This window comes from Arachis hypogaea, chromosome 9 (assembly GCF_003086295.3).
Source record: "Arachis hypogaea cultivar Tifrunner chromosome 9, arahy.Tifrunner.gnm2.J5K5, whole genome shotgun sequence".
In the NCBI taxonomy this organism is placed as follows: domain Eukaryota; kingdom Viridiplantae; phylum Streptophyta; class Magnoliopsida; order Fabales; family Fabaceae; genus Arachis; species Arachis hypogaea.
Genome location: NC_092044.1, coordinates 118,301,045 through 118,327,103, shown reverse-complemented (window position 1 = coordinate 118,327,103; position 26,059 = coordinate 118,301,045). Strand labels below are relative to the sequence as shown.

The following is a 26,059-nucleotide window of genomic DNA, read 5'->3' as shown; positions in this document are numbered from 1 at the left end:
CTCATATATAATGCATTATTTATTTGATTTAGAAAGTTAAATGTTGAAATTGTAAATTTGTTTGAAGGTCCTAGATCTTTTAATAGACTTTTAGGTCAATACCTGATCTTAAAAATGATCACTCTAGGCTTTAAAAAAGGCCCTATATTAAGCATATAGGCAAGGCCTAAGCCATCTATTTGAAATCAAGAGGCCTGTTTAAGACAACCTAGCTTATTTTCACCCCTTGGATAGAATTATTTTTTTTTTTGGGTTCGGTAATAAAAAGTGAGGTGGAAACAAAAAAAGAGAGAAAAACTATAAGAAAGATTGAAGATAAAGGATGCAAACTTTTAAAAACACACTACTTTTGCAGGAGAGACCTTGATTTCATAAACACTGAAAAGAAAAAGCCATATGAAAGATGGAGAGAGACAATGCATCTCTTTAACCATACATAATACATTACTTTTGGAGGAAGGACCAAATTTTGATATCCCCATATCAGAGATTCAGAGTATACTTGAAAAAAAAAATCAACAAATGATGTTTGGTTCTAATCACCAAGCAACAAGCGGAAAAAAAAAATCATGAGAACTAACCCGACAGATGTTGATGGAGTTGTCCACAGTATTGCATAAAAGCCATGCAGATTCAATGTAGGCAACCCAAACCTGTTATCCTACAAATAAATGAAATAATTAGGATACTCGAATAAAAAATACACTTTAACATGCTTATTCACTAATTAAGTAATGAAGAGTTTTTTTTTTTTGGTTGAGTTTTTTTTTTCCTTGAACGTTTTGTCTTTAATCAATCTTAAGATCACTTAATGGCATGAATCCAAACAGATCATTTTCAAAACTTCTGACACTAACAATGCTACAGTTCCTGACATGGTTAAAACTTAGGAAGTCTATTAGCCAGAGATCCAAAATGTAATTGTGAAGGCAAATTTATCTTATATTTTTATATTGACAGTAATCCAATCCATTTAGAAGCTTCGCATTTTAATTTGGAGAGGAGGAAAAGGGGGAGGGATATAATCTTCTTATTGTATTGAGAATCAGTGAGAAAGTTTCTAATAAGACACCCTTTTTCCTCCTAAATCTAAACCCACTATCACATTTCTCCCCAAAACTCTGAATTATCTTCCAATAAACAGTTCAGGGTGTTAATACATTTGAAAAAATCTCTCTTTTTTGTTCTGTTACAAATTCATACACAATCTGCCGATTAGAGTGCCACCACAAGTCCACAAAGAAGGAAGTTGGCCCTAATTTAGACATCTGGTAAATCCAGTCTTACTGGTGCAACCGCAACATTGATGTAGGAATCAAGTAGTGTATTTTGTTCAGAGCTCATGACAATCACAGAGAAGACGAATAAGATGATATTCTAAGAATGAGAATAGTTTTTGTTCCAAGACGGGTCTGTGAAAAGTTAGATGTTTGAACTTCTAGCTCCTTTCAAAATCAGGCTGATTGGTGACAGATCTCACCCACGACCACTTATGATCTTTTGTATTGACTGGGTTCTTTGCACTCGCTATATCATCCAATGGAATATATGCATAGTTTCCATTAATAAGACCAGCTACGAATCCAGTATACCCTGCCATAATACCATGAATTGCAGAGTGCGCTAGAAGTGTGCAGTACAAATTATCAGTGGCATTTGCAGCAACAGCACGAATCATGTATGTAGGATCTATGTACTTCACCGTAAATAACTCATCCGGGTGCTCCCTCGCCCACCACTTGTTTAGCTCTGATTTCAGCCACACACCAACATCCAAGAACACTGGATTGCCAGATTCATCCTTTTCTTGCTTCTGTGAATCGGTTCTGGGTATTATATCCTGGCCAGCACCCTCAGCAACCACAAGCACCGCATGCCCATTTGCCTTCAGTCGCTTGTCGAGAAATTCGAAAAGTCCTCCTTTTCCTTCCAAGAAAAAGTCTACCTCAGGAATTAGGCAGCAATCGACATCACGGCTGCTAAGTGTTGCATATAAAGCTATGTGCCCTGTACTTCGACCCATCAGCTTTACCAGGCCTATCCCGTTAACCGCACTCACAGCCTCTACATGAGCGGCACTTATTGCTTGCTGAGCCATTTCAACTGCTGTTTGGAATCCAAAAGATCTGTCAATTATTCCCACATCATTATCCACGGTCTTAGGAATTCCAACAACTGCAACATTCAGTTTGCGACGTCTAATTTCATCAAATATCTTCACAGCTCCTCGCATAGTCCCATCGCCACCTATAATGTACACCTGTTGATGTGCCCAGTGAATTAGTTCTTCAGAAATACTGGATGCCTTATTATGTATGCTATATAGCCACCTTATGTGAGAAGAAAAAATAAATTTAAGAGGGCTTGCTATCTAAATTCTAAATTACCTGAATCCTACTAAAGCTTAAGAAGATAAGGAAAAACTTTTTGTTGCGAACTTGCGATCTTCGGAAGAGTGGTTAAAGCCAAAACACGAGTTAACAATAAGCAAATCAAGTCTAGAAATGATTACATTGGAAATCTCCAATCTCACACATAGAAAGTCGGGGAAATTCAATCTTATTGATTTCAAGTGCATTCAGTTCAGAAATATCCATGATATATTAGATTAGTTTAAAATCAGTTTAACAATCACAATCCTCTAATAGACAATTTAATCGTGTTAGACTAATATGTCAGTTTAATAGTTAGAGCCATTTCTTATGAACCAGCCTTGAACAAGCCACTTATTATTTCACATAATTTTGTTGATCAACTTTCCTAGGATCATTTCAAGGCATGTAAATCAAGCACAATGACATCTTACAATTTATAAATTTCGGTTTCATGATGAAGGGGAAAATACGAAAACAAAAAGTAAAACTGTGACAGACGCCATGTTAAAAATAGAAAAATTAAGTCAACCATATAGAAGACAGCCTGCAAATAAATGATCCAGTCGAACATGAAAAGCAGAATACAGTATTTTTGTGGCTACACAATAAAATCAGACGGATTCACGATTGTATTTATGAACAAACAAGGTGAAATTCAGTACACAGACCATGCTGGGTAGGCAACAGATTGGATAAGAACCAAGGACCTTCTGATCCTTCAAGAAATCCTGCTAAAACAGAACGCACCTTATTCCAAATGGTAGTTTGCTCTTATTATCATTTAAAACAATAAAAAACAAGTGAACTCTGTTCAGACCCCCTAACATGTCTGTTGCATAATGGATTGCAGTGTGAGAATAGATCTATAATTTCTATTAAAGCAACACTCTGTTTGTGCAGATAATAAAGCATATAAAACATCTCTTGAGGACATGAATAACTTTCTCTAACCTTCAACTATGGATACCATCCATAATAATTACCAGGGAAAAAAATATTGATTACACAGTCACAGTATACAAATGCCACAAAATCTAATATAATGTTGGAAAATTGGATACTTACATGAAATAATGGATCGTCATCACAGCAAAACCACCAATAAAATGGGTTCAACATGATGAACATCAGGAATCTAAATGCCAATTTGAATTTATTGTGTTAATCTGATAAGGAGGCCTTCGATATGCTTTTCCGCCTCTTCAATAGCCCATCCATTAACTTGAAATAAGCAGATTTATGCAAACTAACTCCTTTCTGCTCTGATTCTTGAAATAGTTTCATTGCCTCTTTGTACTTCCCTTGAGTACAAAAATTAGTTATCTGTTCTGAGTAATCCATGTCGCCTGAACCAAGCATTTGTGAAGTGTCTTCACTTATCATATTTGGACTTGTCTCTAGGAGTTTTGACATGAATTTCTTTGCTTCCTCAGTTCTCCCAGCATGAGTAAGTGCACCAATGATGGCAGTATAAGTATATCGGTCCGGCCCCAATTTTTTCTTCTCCATCTCAGTCATGAGGTCAAATGCTTCATCAAGTTTCGCTTCTTTGCAAAGGACGGAAATCAACGTGTTGTACGTAACTGCATCAACGGGCTTACCTTTAGTGATCCATGTGTTAAATAAATTAAAGGCCTTCTCGAACATACCATTTTTGCAAAGCCCTCGAAGAAGAATGTTACATGTAATAACATCCGGCTTGAATGAGTTCTCAACCATTCTGTTATAGAACAAGAATGCTTTCTCCACTGCTCCCTCCCAGCAGTAACCATGAATAATTATGTTACACGTAGCTTCATTGGGGGCCAAACCTTTATCTAAAAGCTCATTCAATTTATCTACAGCCTGATCAGTTTTTAAGGAATGGCACAACCCCCTAATTATAGTGTTATAAGTGACAACACTAGGAATGATCCCCTTCTCCTTCATCTCATCCCAAAGCTTCAGAGCTTTGTTTGTTTGTTCATTTTTAAAGTATCCCATGATTAGAGTTCCATAGGTTACCTCATCGAGAATATAACCTCGCTTTGCAGCCTTCACAGTCAACTCGTATGCCTCTTTGAGCAGCTTCTCCACGCACAATCTGTGCACTATAGTGTTCAGAGTAAAAGTATCCATCTTTAAACCTTTCCTCCCCATTTCATCCATCATCTTAAAAGCTTCTCCCAGATTTCCTGCTTTACAATAACCATTGATCATAGTATTATAAGTAAAACAGTCCGGTGAAAACCCACTCTCCACCATCTTTGCCACGACACAGCCGGCTTCATCCATCTTACCTTCCTTACAGTACCACTTCACCATTATATTGTGAGTCACCGCGTTCGGCTTGACTCCCTTTCCCTTCATTTCCTCAACCAACTTGAATGCCTCCACACTCCCCCGCCACTGAAAACACCCGTCAATCAGAGTATTGTAGGTAACCTCATCCGGCATCACCCTCAGGCTCTCCATATCATCCCTTAGGCTAATCGCCTCCTTGACCTTCCCCTTGTCGCACAAACCCCTCATGATTGTATTATAAGTCCAAATATCCGGTACCATGTCGTTTGCTCTCATCAACTCGACAACCTCGGCAGCCTCCTTCAACCACCTCAACTTACAATAGCCATGAACCAAGATATTATAGGTGTTCCTATTTGGGGAAACCCCGCTACCTTTCATCTCTAGCAAAACCTCCCTAACCTTACTCAATTGGCCCTTCCTACACAATGCATCAAGAATAGTATTGTAAGTGATATTATCAGGAGAACAAGCAAAATCAGTCATTTGGTTCATGAAGCTAAGAGCATCATTAAAATTATTATCAAGACAAGAACCATGGATCAAGATGTTGAAGGTGGTGGTGTTTGGTGTTATACCGAGCTTAAGGAAATCGTTAAAGACTTGCTTGGAGAGGTGAATGGAGTGAGAGGAATGAGGGTGGCGGCGGACGAGGGAGGAGAGGAGGGAGTGGCAGGTGAGGAGGTTGGGTTTAATACGGAGGCGCTTCATCTTGTTGAAGAGCTGGAAGGCGAGGTCGGGGTGGTCGGAGAGGGCGTAGGCGGAGAGGGAGGTGTCGAGGAGTGGCTGCGGGAGGCGGGGGCGGCGGACGAGGACCTGGTGGAGGGAGTGGCGGGGGTGGTCGGAGGAGATGAAGTTGAGGAGGAGGGAGCGGGCGGAGGAGTAGCGGCGGTGGACGAGGAGGCCGGGTAGGAGGGCGAGGAGGGGCTCAGGGGAGGAGGAGAGAGAAGGGTGGGGAGAGTGGCGGAGGATGTGGAAGAAGGAAAGGAGGGTGGCGGAGTGGGTGCGATGGAGTTGGGTGGAGGAGAGGACGGAAAGCACCGTGGGGAGGGTGAGATTTTGGATTAAGGGTTTGAGCGCGGTGTGGGGGTCACGGTGGCTGGTGAGGATGGTGGTCACCGTTTTCAGCAGCTGAGCTTCCGATGAAGCTGCGGCGGCTGCGTCGGTGGTGGTGGTCATTTTTATCGCATTAGGGTTTAGGGTTGTAATCAGCTAAACGGGGAAAGAGCTGCTTCCCTTATTTTATTATTCAATTTAATTTTTTTTTATTACTTTATCTCTTAAATAAAAACAGTGCAATTTAACAATCTACATCTTATCAAGTTTTAATTACTAAATCAATGGTTCACCCAAAAAAATTATTAAATCAATTTATAATTTCTATTTAATTAGACAGTAATTTTTTAGCTTAATTTTGATATAAAATTGTCCCGTCATATTCGTCGACTAATATAAAATATGATTATTTTTGTTAATATAGTATTACATACTTAGATATACGCATAAAATTATTTTATATTAACAATATATTAAAATTACTTTATTTTTATGTTAAATTTTAATAAAAAATTAGTAGTAATATTCCAACTCAATTTTCAAATATTTTTTAGTTAGACAACTTAATATTCAACAAATTTTAATTGTCAAATTAATTTTTAATAGTTTGTTTTATTATATATATATCAATTTTTGGATCAAATTTTGATAAAATGATAAATAAATCCATCTTTATTATTATTATTATTATTATTATTATTATTATTATTATTATTATTATTTAATAAATACATAAAAATTTTAAAATTTTAAAAATTTAAAGTTTATTTTTAGAGTAAATTTTCATAATGATCCACTCAATGTGATATTTGAGATCCCAATTTTACCATTATAGTCTCTCAGATATAACTTTAAACACTATAATAGGGGTGTTCGCGGTGCAGATTGGTTCGGTTTTTGAGAAAAATGTCATCCGATCCGATCGTTTAATTAAACTGTAATTCAGTTTGGTTCGGTTTTTTTGTCGAAACCATCCAAACCAAACTAAACCAATTAAAATCGGTTTGGTTTAATTTGGTTTGTTCGGTTTTTTCAATCAATTCAAAAAAAATACTACAATACTATTATAAATTACCAAAGTTGCAAGATCAAATTAGAAAGAACAAAACCAAACTAATTCATTGAATGGCATTACTATAACAACACAAATACACAATCCACATCATTGACGAAACTTAACTTTCTTTTCAAGTTAATCATTCTCTAAGAACATAAATTCTTTTCTGGAGTCCTACTCTGTCTGCACAAAGATGTGGTACACAAGTATCCATATTTGCTCAACACACTTTCTATTTTTGAATTATTGCTAACAAAACTTTAAACAGATGCCATATTTAACATAGTACCTATAGAATGGAAATCTATGGAGTCGGCTATTGGACGTCCTTGATGCTCTGGCACAGCAATTGCTTCTTCAAATTTAAGTTTCATAACAGCTTTTTCACACTCCTTCAATTTCTTTGATGCATCAGTGTCATTTGGGCACATTTTCTTGACCTATTTTAATATAAGAAAATCAGATCAAACACATTTGGACAGTATATGCTAAATAATATCATAAGTGAGGTAATCAAAGTTGTTATGAAAGGGCAGATCAAATAAATAAGAGAATTGCATGACTTTAAAGATCTCACAAACAACAACAAACAAAAAGAAATATTATTTTAGAAACATGAAAAATGAAAGCAATGAGTACCAACCTGTATGTATTCAGCATTGTAGCAATACCACAGTTTTATATTTAAATGAGCCATGACCTGCAACCTTTTTAAGAAAACAGACATTTATAATTGCATATAATTACCTGCTGAAGATCTTTTAGAGCCTCCTTGAATTTTCCCATAGCAAGATGAGCTGCACCTCGCCTATAATACCCCTATAACAAGTAACTATAATCAGCACACAGAAGTTTTGGTAGATAACTAAATGCAAGCAAACCTAAAGTTCTAGGAAGTGAAGCACTTGATCATGTCACAGGCGAATCTTCAGCATCGTCTCTTAGGACCCATTCTAGGGATTACCTTATTCAAACAATGTTAAAATTCTACAACTAACATAGTCCAATACTCCAATCAGAAAGGATCCACACACATAGACCACTACAACCTTTATTTAAAGTGCACTTGATTTTATGATTAATTTGACCAATTATTTCAAAAACAAGATTACAACATTGACCATTTTACTTGTCAACCAGAAATTTACTTAACAGGCCTATCATTAAGATCTATGAAAAGCACATACGAAACCATGCAGTTAGATAGAGATGAGTTTAAGTAAATAGTTACCTTCTAATGCAATGGCAAAGTCACCATGGATAGTTCCATGCTCAGATGCCAAGGGGTTTGTTGCTCCAATCAACTTTTGGCCAGTTGCAACAACATCTTTACCCTCCCAGACCATGGCAACAATAGAACCAGAGATAGTGTATTAGACCAATCCATTAAAGAAAGGCTTTTTAGATAAGTCAGCATAGTGCCTTTCGGCATAAGGCTAAAAATTTGTGGAGTTTCTAAGCTAAATTGTTAGCACGTGTGTTAAGTAGTAACAAAAACAAAAGAAGTTACCTTTTCAAGTAAAATCCCTTCTTCTCAAATCTGCTAATAATCTCCCCAACCTGAAACAGAAAGTAGTTTTCTTTCAAATATTATAAGGGGAAAAAGAACAACATTGACCTACTTTACAAAATAGCTACCTTCATCAACCTAATTACTAACAATTTTAAACAATCAGTAATGAACAAATAATTAAAAAATCAGTAATAAATAACAATCATCAATCAACAATGAACAAAGAATAACAATCAACCATGAACAATGAACAACAATCATCAATTACTAGCAATTTCAAAAAATCAACAATAAAATAATGAACAACAATCAACAATCAAGCAACAAATATATAGAACAATAAAATTGAATACCTGGCTCGGAGGCTCCATAAACTCGGCGTGGAGGAGACGGCGCTGTGGGTGCTGGGTGCTGTCCGCGAGGGAGAAAACGGTGCTGTGGGTGGCTGGGTGCTGTCGGCAATGACGCAAAAGGCTGCTGTGGGTGCCGTCCGTGAGGATGCTGTCCACTGTGCTGCTGCCCGCGAGTCGGCGACGATGCTGTGGACGGTGGAGGATGAGGGTGCTGGGAGGAAGGGGTTCGGCTGGGGTAGTGGGGATTGAGGCTTGAGGTTTCTTCGCTGGTAAAGACTAGAGAGTGAGGAGCGGCGCTGGGTTTAGGTCTGATTTGGGGGAGGGGGTTGGTTTTGTTAGAGTTTTTTAGGTGGTCGGTTCGGTTTGGTTCGGTTAGGGTTTTCAGCATCAGAACCGAAAACCGAACCGAACTGCAAAAAAAAAGCAAAATATAATTTTTTTGGTTTTGTTCGATTATCGATTTGTTCGGTTTTCAATTTTTTTGATTTGGTTGACCGGTTTTATTCGGTCCAGATCGATTTTAAACATTCCTACACTGTAGTGGTCCCTAGACATCTTTTTGTTAATGTCTCGGTTGTCGAGCGCAGACGTGACATCACCTTGCCACGCTGGAGAGTCCAACAGCTAACTTAGCTGGTACAGTTTCAATTTATACCCAACTTGGTCTCTCCCTTTATATTTAATCCTAACATCTCAAATCTTCAAAAAACTTAATTTCATCTTCTTCTCCTTCGATATTTATACCATAATAACTCTATATCACTATCCAAACTTGTTTGTACCAAAATTAATTCACCTTACTCTTTAATACTTCAATTATCCATTTAGAATCTCAGATTTTTATTATACAACACTCCCAAATCCTTTGTCATCATGACACCCCTGCAACCTCCCATATTCAAACTACCGTAATCTATTCCCAACTCCATAGCTTGCAGATTTGAATTTGGAGTGGCGGCCACGACTATGAGAACCTCTCCTACGTCTCTCAAGTTTCATTTGTTATCATTAATTTCATAAACTCTAGAAAGATCCAAGTGGACGTAGAGAACAAAGTATCATGGGTTAAAGTTAGTGCAACTGTTGGTGAACTTTACTCTAGCATTGGCACCAAAACCAAAATTTTTGCTGTTACAGCAGATGTATGCATTATTGTAGGAGTTGGAGGACAATTCAGCGGCAGTGATTATGGATTCTTGATTCGAAAATATGGACTCTCTATTAAAAACATAATCGATGCTCACATAATTGATGTGATTGGCAGGTTTTTTGATAGGGAAGTCATGGATGAAGATCTTTTCTGGGCCATTAAAGGTGGTGGTGGAGCAAGCTTTGGAGTGATCTTAACATGAAAGATCAAGCTCATTCCAATTCCATCAACTGTGACACCGTTCAGAATTCTCAAAAAGGTTAAACAGAATGCAACGAAGCTTGTTCATAAAAGGCAGAGTGTGGCAAGTAGACTTGACAATAATCTAGTCCTTGGTCTGTTGGTGTAGACGGTGAATTTAAGCATTAACAAAGGAAAGTTGACTGTGCAAATTTTGTTTAACTATTTATTTCTTGGAAGTATTAATATGCAATTTTCTTAAAGTTTCAGTGCTCCTACTACCCATCATGTATATCACGAACAAGGAGAAGAAGAAGAAACCGATGAAGAAGAAACAGAAATTAACTTTTCTGAAGATTTAGAAAATTAAGGTTAAATATAAAAGGAGGAACCAAATTGAATATAAATTAGAATCGTGCCAACTAAGCTAGCTGTTAGACCCTCTAATATGACAATATGACGTCACGTTAGCATTGCGGTAGTTGAGTCATCACCGAAAAGATGCCTAGGAACCACTATAATGTCCAAAACTATATTTGGAGGCTATAACGGTGAAATTGAGATATTGAAGACCACATCAGATAATGGCCTGAATCTTAGAGATTATTATAGGAATTTACTTTTCATTTTCAATATATAGTCAAACAATATGATGCGGGACTAATTTGCCAAGTATAATAAAAATTTAAAAACGAATTTAAAAAATTAAAATTTGTAAAAAACTAAAATGTTCGATTAAAAATTAATTGAAAATATTCTAAAAGATTAGTGTTTATTATTATAAACTTAATTTTGATACACTATACATAAATCTAATCACATAACATTACGTTAATAAAAATAATTATTTTTTATATTAATTTTGTAAATATTTTACAATATCTGTGTATCAAAATTAAACTCTATTATTATTTAATAAAGTTACAATAATCTTCAAAATATTTAAAATTTTTATATCATAAATAGAGTTAATACTCAAAATGGCCCCTAAAATTTAGGGACAGACTCAATTTGGTCCTTGAATTTTTAATTGACCCAATTTAAACCCCAATTTTTAATAAGTGACTCACGTTAGCCCTTCTGTTAATCTCCATTAACAGCACGCTTACTTGGAACGTTAAGTGACAGCAGGCTTGACACCTAGCCTTATTAAATAACATCATTTCTTCCTTGGCGCTTAATCTCTCTTCAAACGACATCCTTTTAGCTATTTTGGGTTAAAATTCAACAACACTTCATTACCAATGATCAAACCACTCAAACAAGGAAACTCTTATTTTTCTTCTTCATTCTCTCGCATGCACCATACTGTAGAAGATCAATGTCGCTGCTAGTGTAGGTCGCCGGCAAAGTTCGTCGCACGCGTTCCCATTTGCTAAGACGAGGAAGAAGAACCTGCGTACCACCGTTTCTCCCAAAAAGGTTAGTGACGCAAGCATTCTACATTTGAGTTCAATGTTATGTTTTATGTCTTCTCGTAATTGGGGTTTACAGGCCATTGATTTGTGCTCTATTTGATGCTCAAATGGATTGGATGCATTGTAAAAGTAGATAGTTTTAGTTATTGATCCTCTTCTGTTAGGATTTTTTTTAAAGACCGGTTATGATTAATGTTAACTGTGTTAGAGAGAAGAAAGCACATCCAAGTTAGTAAGTCTACCACTTCTTTATGTACCAATTTTTTCTTATAGATGATTTCAATAGCTGAGCTTTTACTGTGATTAGTGTTAACTGTGTTTTTTTGATAAATAATTTGGTTAAGTTTTCTGTAATGATATTTTGTTCTGAAAATATAAAATGAGAAAAATTCATAAAATGAGTAAATAGATTATGTTTGTCAATGCGATAATGCGTAGCTGTTAATTATAGATAGCTAAAAATTGTGTAGCTATTATTACAAGGAACACTTTTGTATATGAATTTTTACATTTTCTGTTCTGAAAAAACATTGCTTGGCATGTTAATGTAGAGTCAGCTGATGCATGATATAAAAGGCCTTGGATATTAAAGTTAAGTTGTTAATTGTTTGAATTATATTTGTAGATGGGTGACTTGATAACCATTGTTTATCATTACGGAGGCAACTTTGTTACAAAGAATGATGGAAGTGTAGTTTATGAAAAGGACAACACGGATGAATTAACTGGACTGGATGAAGATAGATTGGATGTATTTTTACTGAAGGATTACTACAAAGAGTTCGGTTATACTGACATTTGACATTATTGAATGTTGGTGGCTTATTCTTAGTAGACCTTTAAAGAGTGGACTGAGAGCACTTTCACATGACAAGAAATTGTTAGAGATGTACTATTTTACAAAAATGAATCAAGGAAGAGTCTACTTATATTTTGAGTATAGAGTTTTTCAACTTCATAATGATGAAGTATCTGAGTTAATAGAGTTTATTTCCATTGCTCTTGAAGAAGACAAGGATACATCTATCACCACACCAAATCCAATAGGAAGCCCAAATGATGTCTCAGCTACAAAGTCCAATGAAGAACCAGCAATCCAGGCCCAACTCGAAGCACTAGTTCAAGCCCAAAGAGATCCACCAGCTCAGGTCCAACTTGAATCACTAACCCAAGCCCAACCTAATCCACCAGCCAAGCACAACTTATCTAAACCTAAGCTCACCTCAACCAATTCCACCACCACTAACATCAAACCCAAACCCAAAGGAGAAGGCTAGAAAACTTTAAGAAGAAAAGGAGAAAGGAGTTGATGAGGAGCCTTCGAGCCGTAAGAAGTCTAAAATTACAACAAAGTTAAAAAGGGTCTACAAAGAATTCACTTGTACCTATTGTGGTGCTAAAGGACAGACAAAAATAAGTTGTGCTCATAGAAAAGTTGATGATATTGCCTGTGCTCTTGCTACTGCAGCAGCAACTGTTGTAGCTAAATCCAAATTCCAAGATGCAGGTAACACAAATGCACCAAATGATGCTGCGGCAACTGTTGGTATACAAACTGTGGATGTTTCATAGGCTTCAGAGATTGACATCACCCAACTCACTATTTCACCGCTAGAAATGATAGAGCAAGTAACATTATATAACACATTAATTAATTACATTTGTGAAAATATCATGTGTTTATTCTTAAACTATCAAATACTTTCAATTATATGTAGGTGCCTCCGCCTCCACCTCCACTCACAAGGCTAGATAAGCTGCCGCATAAAGGAAGAGCAACTCTGGGTGTAGACCCAACGCAATGAGTTAGTTATGGGACAGCGTTAAAGTTGACAAAATTTATGAAATTTGTCTCCACTTCGGACACCAAAAAAGAAATATAGATTAAATTATATTGTCTTTTGTGGATGAATTGATAAATGTAATCTGAAGTTGTGTTTTGAGGTTATTTTGTGTCTATTTTGTGGCTGAAGTTTATGTCAATGGTTGTTTATATCTTTTGTCATGTCTTGTACAAGACTTTATTTTGGAACCTTTTAAATAGTCCTTTTGTTTGTGTTTGTAATGATGATACTCTAGACATCATTCTTGATTTATCATGTGTTACAATGGTCATTGTCATGACTATGATTGATCTATAAAATCAGATTCAAAGGTTTATTATTATATATTTTGCAATTCAGAGATTTGGTATATATATGACAAGTTAGTTCATTAATATTATTTGCAGATTTATAATATACTTGATCAGTCTCTTGTTTATCCTTACCATTTTATTTTTATAGGTTTAGTCACAACTTCTAATTTACAAAATCGTATATATTTGTAATATTCTCACTAAATTTGCAGGTTTAATCACAACTTACAATTTATAAAACGGATTTATATTAAAAAAAATATAATTGTAATGACATTAATTCAATTTCATTCATCACTTTCCTACACTCAAGTCATAGCCAATGACTACAACTACAAACAAAATAAGAGAAAAGCTCAAAATACTATTCCATACTTTTAAAATTCTATTTCAGATCCTCCAACCCACATTCATCTTCCAATGCTTAATACTATTTTCATTTTCATGTCTCCCAATCATGTCTTCTTCTTTCTTGTCATTTGTCCACACAAAAAGTTCATACCATTTATTTTCAAAAGTCTGTCACAACAAGAACCACAAAATAAATTATACATGTATTATAAAAAGAAGATGTAAATTCAAGAAGGAAGCCATTCAAGAACTTATATTATAGTTTGGACATCTAAAAAATGGTTTCTCTGGATTTGCTTTTGTTCCAGATCAGTGAAAAACAGGACGCATCCTATAGCCATACCAGTGTGGAACCTTTCAAACTCTAACTCAATTTGAATTCTTTTCCAAACTTCCGTGTGAATGAGGCCTGTTGCAGCTTCTAGAACTTTGACGAGTACTCTTCATCACTTCATCATATTCTCTAACATCTAAAAAATAATATCAATTTGAAAATTTGACACTTGTTAAAGTTTTATGTTCATTAAAAGGGGCTAGTTAAGTCTAAATTTTTTTTTCATGTCAGCAAAGTTTTATCAGGCCACATAATAAATTCACATGTCACTTAACATTTCAAGTACCGTGCTGTTAATGGAGATTAACAGAAGAGCTAACGTGAGTCACTTATTAAAAATTAAGGTTCAAATTAAATCAATTGAAATTTCAGAGGCCGAATTAAATCTGTCCTCAAATTTAAAGGTCCATTTTGAATCTCATAAATAAAAGTTTAAAATTTGTTTAGAACTAATATTCTATCAAAAAACTGTGGTATATAAAAATTTTCCATTTTATCCTCTAAAATACAATGTTTTAAAAACCGGATTAGTTGGTTGACCGGTCTAACCAGAAACCGGCAGTAAAAATGATCTAGTCTGCCTCTAATAACCGTCTCTTGAAAAACTGCTATCAAATTGTCGAACCGACCAGAAACCGGTTGGTTGGATTGGACCGATAACCCGCCAGTTCTTGATAAACGACGCTGTTTTGATTTTTTTGAGGAAAAAAAAACCTAATGTTGCGTTAATGCAATAATGCGTTTACAGTTTACACCCTCACCCTTCCCCCAACAACCCCCCTACCAAATCGTGGATCACTCTACTCTGAATCAAAGTTAAATCCCCAAACCAAAACCCTAGGTTCTCCCTGCAACATTTCTGCCGCAGTGCTGCGGCCGTCCGTGCTGTCGGCGTCGTCCGTGGCCAAGCCCTCTCTTGTAGCTCAGCGTCCTCCTTCCCCCTGTCCTCCGTCCGTCCTCCGTGGCTTCTCTGTTTTGTTGGCTTGGAGCAGCTCGCCGTGTCGTTGCTCGCCGTCGTCTCCCCGGTCGCCGTCCGTGTCTCCGTCGAAGGTTAGTGTCACTGCTTTCACTTCTTCAGTTCTTGTTCGTGTCTCAGTCTTCTCTTTTTAATGTGAAATTGTGAAATTGCTCATTTTTGCTGATTTTGTGCTGCTGTTCTTTCTTTATTTCCTGAAATTTTTGTTGAAATTTTCTTGTTGCTGCTAAAATTGAAAATCAAATAATTGTTGAATTTTTTTTTAGGGATTAGGGATTACTTGTTGCTGTTTGGTAATGTTTGTTGAAATTTCAGGTTTAGTGTGATTAGGGATTACATGCTGCTGTTGAAATTTTAAGTTCAGTGTGACTAGGGATTACTTGTTGCTGTGTTGTAATGATCGTTGAAATTTCAGGTTTAGTGTGAATGTGTGATTAAGGATTACTTGCTGCTATTGAAATTTCAGGTTCAATGTGATTATCACTTGTTGCTGTACTTGCTGCTGTTGAAATTTCAGGTTCAGTGTGACTAGGGATTAGTTGTTGCTGTTTTGTAATGTTTGTTGAAATTTCAGGTATAGTGTGACTAGGGATTACTTGCTGCTGTTGAAATTTCAGGTTTAGTGTGATTAGGGATTCCTTGTTGCTGTTTCGTAATGTAATAATCAAGAAGCAATTGCTGCTAACAATGCATTTGTGATTAATAACTTGCCTACCAATCCTCCTATTTTGATTTTGTTACTTTTAAATTTGCTCCCGTCCATTTACAGATTCATAAACACGGATGAAGTTGCATTTGTTAATAATTTCTATGTTTCTTTTGCTTTTCTAGGGTTTTTAATTGATATATAGCTTCAATTCAGTCACTATTTTTTTTGCTGATCTGCTAATGGTTTACCATGGCTGCTTTTACAATTGCTGCAGCTGAATAGTTCCTGTGCATATGTGTGGACCATTTATTTAACGTACATGGCAACTTGAGAAAAACCAGAGCCATGGATTTGATATAAGGCTTAGCTTTTAGATTTGTATATTTAGTATTTACAACCTAAGCAATTTCTTTCTGCTATTATTATTATTATTGCTTACCGTATCTGTTTAGTACTTTAATGTACTGATTTTGCTGTTTCTAGTGTTTAGTTTAGTGTCATCACTGCCTTGCTGAATGATGTTGCTAATGTACTGGTGTTGCTGTTTTAGTGTTTTGATAATGTGTCGCTGTTTCATTGTTGCTGTTCAATAATATACTGGTGTTGTTGTCTTAGGGTTGCTGATGTACTTTGGATCTTTTAATATTTATATTAGACTATAATTATATTCTAGGGTGTTTAATTATAATTTATATATTATTTTATTCTAAAACGGTTTTTCCGGTTGAACCACCGGTTAGACCGGTTGAAACAGTAAACCAGTAAATCAGTGATTAGAGCGGTTCGATGACCGGTCTGGTTCTCAGAACCTTGCTAAAATATTAAAAAAAGCAGACAAAGCAAAAGAAAACCAGAAGTTCCTATGGAGGAGACGAAGGCGGTGACGCTGAAGCCAATCGAAGCAACTCCGTCGACCTTCAAAGACTACGGTCAGGTCATCGAGGCTTCGCCGGACGGCGACGAGTTCGGCCCCAATGATGCTCAGTTGGACCTTTCCAAAGGGATTCCCAGGTTCCCTTTACCATCACCAATTTTTTACTCTCTAATCAAGCTTCAATTTTTATCAGTTCACAAGTATTCTAATTCCCTTTTGATACACCCTTTTGCTCCTTGTTTATTCTGGTTGGATCTTTTTCTGTCTGCCTAATTAGCTATATATAAAGTGCAAATCTTGGATAATGAGTATTATTAGAGGTTTTATTCAACTATAGATTAGTTAACTTGTATTTGATTAATCAATGAGAGGTGTTTTGTACAAATCTCTGTTCCCAATTTGTGTTATATTGGCAATATGTGAATACATAAGCATGAATTCTTACTTCTGATTCTGCATTGCTATGCATAGTGTTTGTCCACTAGTTTAGTTAAGTTCAGTTGAGATAGTGATTAGATTCCTTAATTTTAGGGTGATTTTGAGCTCCAACCTATGCTCCAACTTCTTGAAATGACTTGGTATATAACAGGTTTTACATCATGCATATCGAAAATCGTCCGCTGAAGTTTTCGAATATTACACATCATGCAAGTGTGACACAATGCCTTGGTTCTATTGGTGGCCATGCTTGGTATCTTGGAGTTGCTAAGCCATCCATTGTTGAATCAGATGACATCAAGGATAACGCCGGAAAGAAGATTGTGCAATCACGATGTGGCCATTCGTACGTGCCTCCTGCCATTGATGATGTCCAAATCTTCAAGGTTTCTGGCTCCAAATTTCTTAAGCTTAATCGCGGGACATGGCATGCTGGCCCTATATTTAAAGAAGATGCAATGGACTTCTACAATCTGGAATTGAGCAATACAAATGTAAGTTTTTGGATTTCCACTAAAACTGAGACTTCACTTCTGCTTGAGATTAGCCACCAGATTTAGAGGGAAATGAAGCCAAGTTTGATTGTTTTATTTTATCTTTTTGTTCATGCACAAGGTAGATTTTTTATGTGACTTAATTCTATGTACAGGTGATTGATCATACCACACACAGCTTCAAGAAAGATAATGGAGTGGCCTTTTTGATCGATGATTAATATCATAGCTTCCTCAAAGCATTTCAACTGATTATGTATACTATGTATAATGTAATAAGAGTATAATACCACTCATGATGCTGTAGTACAATTTATGAAATTTTAGTATTGTGCTTCAATTGGTGCTTCCATTTTACATAAGCAAATGCTTTCCTATGAGGTTGTTGACTATTTAAATAAGACTATATTCTGATTTGCCATCAATAAGAACTGAGCTTGTCTATGGTGAAAAAGAATCCCTGATTATGATAGAATTTAGAAATGGGTCATTCATAAAATTCATAATAGTCATCAGATATATAATATAATATATTGAAGGATACAATTTTGTTTTAGTATCAAGATAAACCTTCTCAAAATATGTGAATAACAGTAGTTTTGAAAAAGTGACCAAATAAAAGCCTTAGTTTATTGCAAGATGAATATTGGAAAGAGTTGTTCTACTTTGATTTATTTCCAGAGCACATAATCTGATGTAGAATGCCATAATACGTTGCTATGAGAAGAAAATTGTTGCTGTGACATGGAAATGAAAGACTAATAAAAAGCAATCAATCTCCACTGTAGAAGTTTTTACAGCAAATAACTCTTGAAATGAGTACTATGCAAATTTGTGAATCTAGCATTTATAAATCACAATAAATTCACCAAAAATAAACTATATCAAGAGATCACACAGCTTTTGTTTACTGAGACAGATTGCTCTATCCTAAAAAAGAATGAAAATAAAGGTGCTATAATTATCAGAATTTTCAATAGAAGTTGCTGTCCTATCTGGCAGTGTTTCAACAATGAGTAACTCATTCAGCAGACCCCATCAACTGCAAAACAAGAAATTAAGATGGAACTTTATAATTCATTTCAGAGGATATTTATACTAAAATATACGGTGAGTAGTGTCTCTCACCTTGAATATATCTCCAAACATCCCCATGGGATTCCTTCTCTGTACTCCAAAAAACTTCTCTGCAATGTCATCTAGCATCTAAATCACAATTTTTGCATGTCAATTGCAGCATTTTAGCATCGTGCCAAGACAAAAACGATCAATAAGTATCGAGTTCGAGTGTATTGGATGTGTGATCCAAAATCATTCGCAACTGCTCACTTTTATTTACAATATCAACATTATATTAAAAAAAAGTAAGAATCACTGGTTGCACATACTCATAGAACACATATTAAATGTGTTTGAGGATCATGCAAGTTAGCCAACAACAAAAGATGATAAAACTAAAAATGGCTTGGTATTGTGAGTTAGCTGACCTCATGGAATGCAGGTTCCCTGTCAATACTTGACTTATAATTTACTCTCAACATATTAAAAAGAGGCAAAGCATCTCTCTCCATCCTACACCAAATTAGAAAGTTATGAAAATTCAGAAAAGTTTGCATGTAGCATGACCAATGAAACACTACAATAGAAAGTATGCTTCATTATTTCTAAACATAGAACACAAATTGCTCAATGAATCAATGAAGCATCACAGGCAGCTTACGTTTGCAAAAGATAAGTGATGAACTGCATTAACTCTGACTTTGGGAACTCAATCTCGGTGGATTCGATTTGTGTCTTTACCTCTTCAACTAATAGGTTGGCATCTCTCAAATTACCTTGACACAAAAACCTGTCATGCATTAGGAAACCACAGAAAAAATAAATAAATAAATAATCATAAAAAGGAAAGGGGAAAAAAATATCTACGAACTAGAATTGCAATGCAAAGAGCAAACGTTGTATAAGTATCATAAGGGAAAGAGAAAAATGATCATGTAGGCAAGGAATCCTAAGTGAGAATTAATTTCTTAGTGCCTTTACCTTAAAACCGCTCGAGCAATCGCCAGATCATCTTCACCAGGATAGCACTATAATATTATGGAAAGCATATCAGTTTAACCTTCCTCCTAAGCTTATGCCAAGAATGTTTAATTTTTTCAGAAAGGATAAGTTCAAAATTGCTTGCAAGTTTGCATGTCTCAACAGAATTTGTGAAGCTCCTAGCAAGGAGAAAAATAAAAAAGGCATGGAAGTGTGTACCTTGCCCAGAAAGTTCACCAGAGTAGAAGCAAACTTCTTTGGATCATTTCCTCTCGTAAAATGATATGTTACTTTACCTATATCCTGCATTTAAAAAGTGTATTGATATTCATTCAAGTGTAAGTGAAGCTTTCCACAGCAGAATGCAAATTCATAGATCTATCAGCTCCAAAGAAGAATAAAAATGGAGCTGCTTCCCTCTTCCAGAAAAGGAATTCTATCTAAACCCCAGAACCGTCAATTATATTTTATTTCAAAACCCAATTAAAAACGAGCCACCATTTCTTACTTTTCAGACATTATCCACCGCTTTATCTGCTATGCAATGAGCATTTACATTATTATCTAAACTGTGTTCCAAAAATACTTCCTTCAAACAAACTGAGAGTACATTGGTGAAGTTTATATTTCTTCCTCTCATCTTATACCTAATTTCTTTTTTAATTATAACATCTGCCAAATTTCTATGACGGACAGTAAACCAAATCATCCCAAATCATCAATGTTTATTTGTGTTACGTCAATTTTTTTAAATATTCAAACTAGAAGAACTTTTACATATCTCCACTGACATGAGTTTCCCCCCACCAAAAATCATGTACAAGACAAAATTCAAACACATGTTGGCAAAGCAAAAGGGGCTTGAAACAAACTCTAGAGACACAGGTATGGTCATTAGATTTAAGAGGAGTGACAATGAACAAGCACTTGAAGCACCATTTTGAAACATACCGCCTCAGGACTTTCCGAATATATGTATTCGGCTAGCATAATGTGCAGTTCAGGAGATCCATTACTATCTGCTCCATATTCGGCTGACCATCTGAATAGTGAATACAATACCAACCAAGCCAGAAATATTATTCAGAAGGAACATGTGATTTTATATATGGGATAAACTTAAACAGCACATATGCTGGATATTTCTATTTTGTGAAGTCTCACCTGATAGCAGCTTTTAAGAATGAGGAACAGCCTTCAACACGTGCCTTTGCCGTTCCGATGTCTTCAGAAAGCTGCTGCACATCATCAACATCCCACAAGTGTTGTGGCAGTGGAACCCGAGGAAACGCCTGATAGATTTTCTTGACAAGATCTATCATTGAGATTCATCAGTAATAAGTAGCAGATTTCATGGTTATTGGTTAAATATTAAGAGAGAGAGGTATGCATATTTCTTTTCTACACTGACAAAGGGGGACCTTAAAATCATTTAAATTTTGACATACGTAGACACAAGAGTAATAAAACACTGATAAAAGACAAGATTAGAGCGCACCAAGTGTTTTTTCATCATAAGGAATTTTCCCTTTCACTAAGGTCTCCACATACATTGAAGCAAGCTCTGCTCCGCATGTAACCTTAAATATAGAGAAATGGAGCATTAGGCTTTGTCGTTTGTCAAATGTAAAAATCATTGAAGAACAATTCATCATAAAAATTAAAATTTGATTCCTGATTTTAAAATATGTGAAAATTAAATAGAGCAATCAATCTAAATAAAAGGACTCATGATCCTCCATCAACCATTTTCCCTTTCCCACACCAAAAATGAAAAAACAAAAAAATGAGCTCATAGAGTCTCTCACAAACATCACAACAAAGGAAACAGTCATGCACAATCAACATCTACTTGTCTGATACACTTGCAAGGAAACTAGATAACAGTTATCCTATATGCCTAAATAAAGGTCAAAAAAGTATATCTAGAAAGGCATTGATATAGAAGATGTACAACCTGCCCATGAGTCAATTGAAGGCAAGCTCCTGAATGTAGGATATCTAATGCTTCAGAATACCTCTCAGCAGATACATATCTGCAGCAAAACATTTTTTCTTCATCAATGTTAACAACTTAAAATTGATGCACATGTATTAGTTAGTGGAGAGTTGGAGACCAAAGTAATGAAACTTCTCAAAATTATCCTCCTATGACTTAAACAAGCACATATCTATTTGGACGATATAAGAAAAGTACACTCCACATATTAGAAGAACAACAGGTTTTATTGGAGAATAAAAATACATAAGCATAGGGGAAGTTATATCCTAAAAGAAACAATAACAATACAAAAAAAGAAAAAAAGAAAGAAGAACATCAAGCAAAAGACTAGCAAAGCACCATAGAGAGTTAAAAAATTAAAGACTATGTTACACAAGGGATATAACAGGGAAAAAACTATAGATCCATGAAAATTCCAGCAACTCAATCTACCTATCGGCACCAAAAAACATCATAGGTTGTATACTGCCAAAGAAATTACCTTCTTTTCTCCTCCCTAAAGTCTAAAGTGGCATATAAGAATATATTCCAAACTCTAATAGCAAAATCATGATTCACCAAAAATAGCAAAAGCGTTCACCACATGAAACTACATTATCCAGTTCTTGAAAGGAGAGTAATTTATGGTTCTATCTCTGCTGAATTGCCTCCTACTAATGTTAAAATCTTCCTTCCATTAAGCTGCAAAGGATTAGCTATTCTAGGCTATCGACTACACCAATGAGCAACTGGCTATCTGATTGCTTTATGAGCTACTGCTATAAAGTATACACTTGAAAACGAAAGAGAATAACAACTGCAAAACTAATTACTCGTGGTTTAAAAGAGAGTCGAATACAATTAGTGGTAATAACGAATAAGTAAAAGTTAGAAACTGTATGAACCTGGCACTAATCGATTTGTACATTTGTTGAGCTCCATAACAGTTGCCCTCATTTATAACTTTCTCCAATTTTTCAATATTCTGCATTTCAGCATAAGAAATAGGAAAATCCTTAAAGAAAAATGACAATAAAAGAAGAGCATAGGCAACACAATGCTTATAAGAAGACCTAGCCCTTCAAAAAACAGAGACATTTGCAGAAACTGTGTGAGGTAATATGAACAACCAAAGATGCAAATAAGAAGAAGTCACAATGGGACCACAGTATTATTTATTTATCCAATTGTTTTGCATGAAAATACGTCAAGAGTGTGCAATTGTCACTACTGTAGAATAGTGCTACTGCTCCATGGTGCAAACAAGGATAATGGAAAGGAAATGGGGAATACCAAACACAGGATTCAACAGTAACTAAGAAGATAAAAGGGCTTAAGAAAACCAGAGAACGATTCAAAGGTGAAGTAAATGAGTAAAACGTAACTCATCCTATGCAGAATCTGTTTCCCTTTTAATCTAAACCTTTTATATAGTAGCAACAAAAGCATACCCGCTAGAAATTAAAAAAAATAACATAATAATAGTAATAATAAATCAAAACAATGTCTTTGTGATTCAAGCAAATCAAAATCATCCAAAAACATGATTTTTCAGCCAAATCAACATCGGGTACTGCAGCAGAAAAAACGTTACAACAAAAGTTTCCTCTTTTTGTTGTTAAAGAAACAAAACCAATATAAAATCAATAAGCATTAGAATTATAAAAAAACAAAACTTTTCGTTCCACTTAGACTACACAAGATGAAACCATGAAAAGGGCTAAATTACTAGGATGAGATTTTCACTTTTGTTCAGTTTGGACCCAAAAATGAAAAGAGAAGATTGATGGGTATCGTACCTCTTGAGCCGGAGGTAGTTCTAATCTTCTGGATCTATGCCGCGACATGGCAACGATGATGCTCTTTCCTGCAATCCCCTTTTTGATGGAGCTCAAGAAAAATTAGAGCTTTTCGGTTTTTCCAAATGGAAACCAGACAAAAATTGAGAAAAATAAAAAAAGTTGCCCTTTTGAAAATAAAAAAGATTTTCTATTTATATAAGGACCAAAGGGGTAATTTTGGCTTTTACCCGAGGGACTAAAATGAAAATTTTGGAGAAGCTTTTGAGGATAGAGCGAGGTTAGAGAATTTTGGAGGAAGATGGGTGGCGTTGGTGCTATGGTGAAGGGAGCTTCATATTCATATGCTGTGTTTTGTGGTAGCTTTTTGAGGTCTCCGAGGTTAAGCTTTAGCATTCATAACAAGAAGAAGTTGTTGAAGTTCAGGAGCTTCTCATCAAAGAGCACATGTTCCTCTCTCCAACCACCAGATGTGTCTCGTTTGGCAAAAACAGCTCAAATTTCTCTCACCCCGGATGAGGTTTGTTTTCTTTCTTTGTGGTATCATGTGTTTTATGTTTCACTATTTTGGGGTTTGGCATTTTTTTTTCATTAGTTTGTTATTTGCAGGTTGAAGAATTTGCTCCAAAGATTCAACAGGTGATTGACTGGTAAGTATGTTCCCGGAATCTTACTATTGTTGATAAAGCAATGATAACATCAGTTAGAATTTAGGTTTTAGTATGTTGGAATTTGAATTTAGTTTGATTGATATCTTAATCTTTGTTATATATAACTCATTTGAATTCAAATTATGAGGGTTTGTAAATTTGGTTGTTCAACAATTCATTGGTTTAGCCAAAGAATTTGCTACTTTTCTTTAAACTATGTTTCTTATGTGTTAAATTATTTGAAAACATCAAAGTGTGGAACAAAACATTCAGTTATGGTATAGCTAAAACCCAAGGAGGAATTGAGCAACTGTTGCAAATATTGGAAGCTTTACATTTTTGTATCTTAGAGGAATTTTGCTTGGTTTGATTATATGGATTGGTTTGTGTTGCAGGTTTGGGCAGCTTCAAGATGTTGATCTCCAAAGTGTTGAGCCCTCCATTAGAGCAGGTTCTCAATATCCTTCATCATTACTTTTCAGCTACTAGTGTTCACATGCTTATCTTTGATAGCATTCACTTTGATGACTTGCAACATTTGCACACCAAAAAATATGGTGTTTTTGAACACCAAATCTAATCCAGTGGTGAAAAATAGAAGTTTTGAGTGTTAAATGGATGCCGGATTAAAATCCGATAGTGATAAAGTAGGTGTTGCCACCGAGTACAAGAATTTGGCATTCAAAGATCATTTTTCCACCCGGATTGCAAAACAAAATGCAGCTTAAGAAATGGTTTATCCTAATTGATTCTCTTAAACATCCTAGTAATTACTAAATGAAATAAAATTGATTGCCTTTTAATAATTCAAGACATTGAGAGTAAATACGACTTAATTTAGAATGTAAAAAGCATGTTTACAGTTTATGATGAAAAGGATATCTTATAGTTGTCCGGTTCCATCATAAATTGTTACTGCTTAATATTAAACGACAATAGCAGCAAAACTTTATCCCACTAACTAGATAAGGTCGGCTACATATATCGAATAATGCTATTGCGTCCTATTATTTATCATGTGTGCAGTTACTACTTTACATTCATTTGTTGGAAATGCAAGTTTGATGCTATTGATGTCATTTAGCCAATTTTTTCAACTAGTTTTACATGGTGGAGTGATTGATGCTGTTCATATAATACATCCTTTTCTTTTCAATCATTTAAGAGTGTTTTCCTGTTCTCAATAAATTTTTCATTCCATGGTATGTGTTCTTTTACACGAGAGCAAACTAGGAATGGAAATAGGATTGATCATTGGCTTGCCTTCATAATTGGTAATTCCTAAACTTGTTTTTTCTAACGATATCTGCAGAGACCGAAAACAATTTGCGCGACAATGTTCCGGAAACATTTGATCACAGGTGAAAATGAAGTTATCCATTAATCATTATGTTTCAATTGGACATAGTTGAAAAACTGTTGATTCAAATGTGTTGGTTTTCGGTCTGTGCTTCACAGGGATGCGATGATTGGTGCTGTTCCAAGCTATGAGGAGCCGTATATTAAAGTTCCAAGGGTCTTAAGTATGGACTAAAAACTTTGTAAAGGTACTTGATTTGATACAAGGAAACAAGACTATGGTTTTGTACTCTGCATTTCTGGGTTCTTTTTATTGGAAAATGATCTAGCTCTTAATCTATATAACATTCATTTTTGTCATCATGAGTTTGTGTCCTGCCATTAGTCTCATTCTCATAAAACAATCATATGTGTCCTTAGTTCTCAGAAGGCAAGAGTTATAGCAATTGATGCTAAAACTAGCAGCAGACACTAAACTATGTTTTTTTTGGAGCATTTGATTGTTTTCATAAGTTCAAGGTTTTGTTTGCAATTTTCTAATCTCCAAAAAGAAAGAAACATTCTAGATATGTTCTATGTGCCAATCTTCTAAATTTCTTGATAACTCACCACTACTCTTTAATTTCTCCATAGCTTGTAGGAGCTTCTTGTT

At 35.4% G+C, this 26,059-nt stretch overlaps 5 protein-coding genes and 1 non-coding gene across 9 annotated transcripts; 2 read left to right on the top strand and 4 right to left on the bottom strand.

Moving 5' to 3' along the window:
* Positions 1-1,438: 1,438 nt before the first annotated feature.
* LOC114923983 (ATP-dependent 6-phosphofructokinase 2) lies at positions 1,439-2,233 on the bottom strand. Its single transcript, XM_029289076.1, has one exon. It carries the CDS (start codon positions 2,231-2,233, stop codon positions 1,439-1,441), a length of 795 nt encoding a protein of 264 aa, XP_029144909.1.
* Positions 2,114-5,917, bottom strand: LOC112709620 (uncharacterized). 2 transcript variants are annotated; one of them, XM_029289291.2, is made up of 3 exons: positions 3,441-5,917; positions 3,044-3,103; positions 2,192-2,260 (listed from the first exon to the last, which is right to left on the bottom strand). In XM_029289291.2, exon 1 carries the CDS (start codon positions 5,835-5,837, stop codon positions 3,537-3,539), a length of 2,301 nt encoding a protein of 766 aa, XP_029145124.1. In that variant the 5' UTR covers positions 5,838-5,917; the 3' UTR covers positions 2,192-2,260; positions 3,044-3,103; positions 3,441-3,536. The 2 variants fall into 2 exon arrangements, with proteins under 2 accessions (XP_029145123.1, XP_029145124.1); XM_029289290.2 differs by lacking the exon at positions 3,044-3,103 and having other exon boundaries at positions 2,114-2,260; positions 3,441-5,916.
* Positions 5,918-6,807: 890 nt separating this feature from the next.
* On the bottom strand, positions 6,808-8,952 carry LOC112712563 (uncharacterized). 2 transcript variants are annotated; one of them, XR_011866243.1, is made up of 4 exons: positions 8,638-8,952; positions 8,003-8,331; positions 7,415-7,590; positions 6,808-7,211 (listed from the first exon to the last, which is right to left on the bottom strand). It is a non-coding gene; the product is annotated as an uncharacterized protein (transcript). The 2 variants fall into 2 exon arrangements; XR_003811841.2 differs by having other exon boundaries at positions 7,519-7,590.
* A 5,942-nt stretch (positions 8,953-14,894) lies between these two features.
* Positions 14,895-17,978, top strand: LOC112712565 (uncharacterized). 2 transcript variants are annotated; one of them, XM_025765487.3, is made up of 5 exons: positions 14,908-15,257; positions 15,650-15,700; positions 16,573-16,843; positions 17,296-17,638; positions 17,794-17,978. In XM_025765487.3, the coding sequence occupies exons 3-5, from the start codon at positions 16,695-16,697 to the stop codon at positions 17,857-17,859; spliced, it is 558 nt and encodes a 185-aa protein (XP_025621272.1). In that variant the 5' UTR covers positions 14,908-15,257; positions 15,650-15,700; positions 16,573-16,694; the 3' UTR covers positions 17,860-17,978. The 2 variants fall into 2 exon arrangements, with proteins under 2 accessions (XP_025621271.1, XP_025621272.1); XM_025765486.3 differs by lacking the exon at positions 15,650-15,700 and having other exon boundaries at positions 14,895-15,257.
* Positions 17,979-18,284: 306 nt separating this feature from the next.
* Positions 18,285-23,604, bottom strand: LOC112712562 (protein GET4). Its single transcript, XM_025765480.3, has 12 exons — positions 23,459-23,604; positions 22,565-22,644; positions 21,636-21,714; positions 21,177-21,258; positions 20,843-20,993; positions 20,630-20,720; positions 19,898-19,981; positions 19,679-19,725; positions 19,359-19,487; positions 19,126-19,210; positions 18,767-18,844; positions 18,285-18,680 (listed from the first exon to the last, which is right to left on the bottom strand). Exons 1-12 carry the CDS (start codon positions 23,504-23,506, stop codon positions 18,660-18,662), a joined length of 975 nt encoding a protein of 324 aa, XP_025621265.1. The 5' UTR covers positions 23,507-23,604; the 3' UTR covers positions 18,285-18,659.
* A 75-nt stretch (positions 23,605-23,679) lies between these two features.
* LOC112712566 (glutamyl-tRNA(Gln) amidotransferase subunit C, chloroplastic/mitochondrial) lies at positions 23,680-25,770 on the top strand. Its single transcript, XM_025765488.3, has 5 exons — positions 23,680-23,978; positions 24,068-24,108; positions 24,504-24,559; positions 25,421-25,469; positions 25,567-25,770. The coding sequence occupies exons 1-5, from the start codon at positions 23,760-23,762 to the stop codon at positions 25,640-25,642; spliced, it is 441 nt and encodes a 146-aa protein (XP_025621273.1). The 5' UTR covers positions 23,680-23,759; the 3' UTR covers positions 25,643-25,770.
* Positions 25,771-26,059: the final 289 nt, after the last annotated feature.

Coding starts and splice junctions, on each gene's coding strand:
- LOC112712562 (XM_025765480.3), bottom strand. CDS start 23,506: ATGTCGCGGCATAGATCCAGAAGATTAGAACTACCTCCGGCTCAAGAG. Junction 22,645..23,458: donor AACTACCTCCGGCTCAAGAG/GTACGATACCCA, acceptor GCTGAAATGCAG/AATATTGAAAAATTGGAGAA. Junction 18,681..18,766: donor TGTTTGGAGATATATTCAAG/GTGAGAGACACT, acceptor CTTGTTTTGCAG/TTGATGGGGTCTGCTGAATG.
- LOC114923983 (XM_029289076.1), bottom strand. CDS start 2,233: ATGCGAGGAGCTGTGAAGATATTTGATGAAATTAGACGTCGCAAACTG.
- LOC112712566 (XM_025765488.3), top strand. CDS start 23,760: ATGGGTGGCGTTGGTGCTATGGTGAAGGGAGCTTCATATTCATATGCT. Junction 23,979..24,067: donor TTTCTCTCACCCCGGATGAG/GTTTGTTTTCTT, acceptor TGTTATTTGCAG/GTTGAAGAATTTGCTCCAAA. Junction 24,109..24,503: donor ATTCAACAGGTGATTGACTG/GTAAGTATGTTC, acceptor TTTGTGTTGCAG/GTTTGGGCAGCTTCAAGATG.
- LOC112709620 (XM_029289291.2), bottom strand. CDS start 5,837: ATGACCACCACCACCGACGCAGCCGCCGCAGCTTCATCGGAAGCTCAG.
- LOC112712565 (XM_025765486.3), top strand. CDS start 16,695: ATGGAGGAGACGAAGGCGGTGACGCTGAAGCCAATCGAAGCAACTCCG. Junction 16,844..17,295: donor CTTTCCAAAGGGATTCCCAG/GTTCCCTTTACC, acceptor GGTATATAACAG/GTTTTACATCATGCATATCG. Junction 17,639..17,793: donor TGGAATTGAGCAATACAAAT/GTAAGTTTTTGG, acceptor TTCTATGTACAG/GTGATTGATCATACCACACA.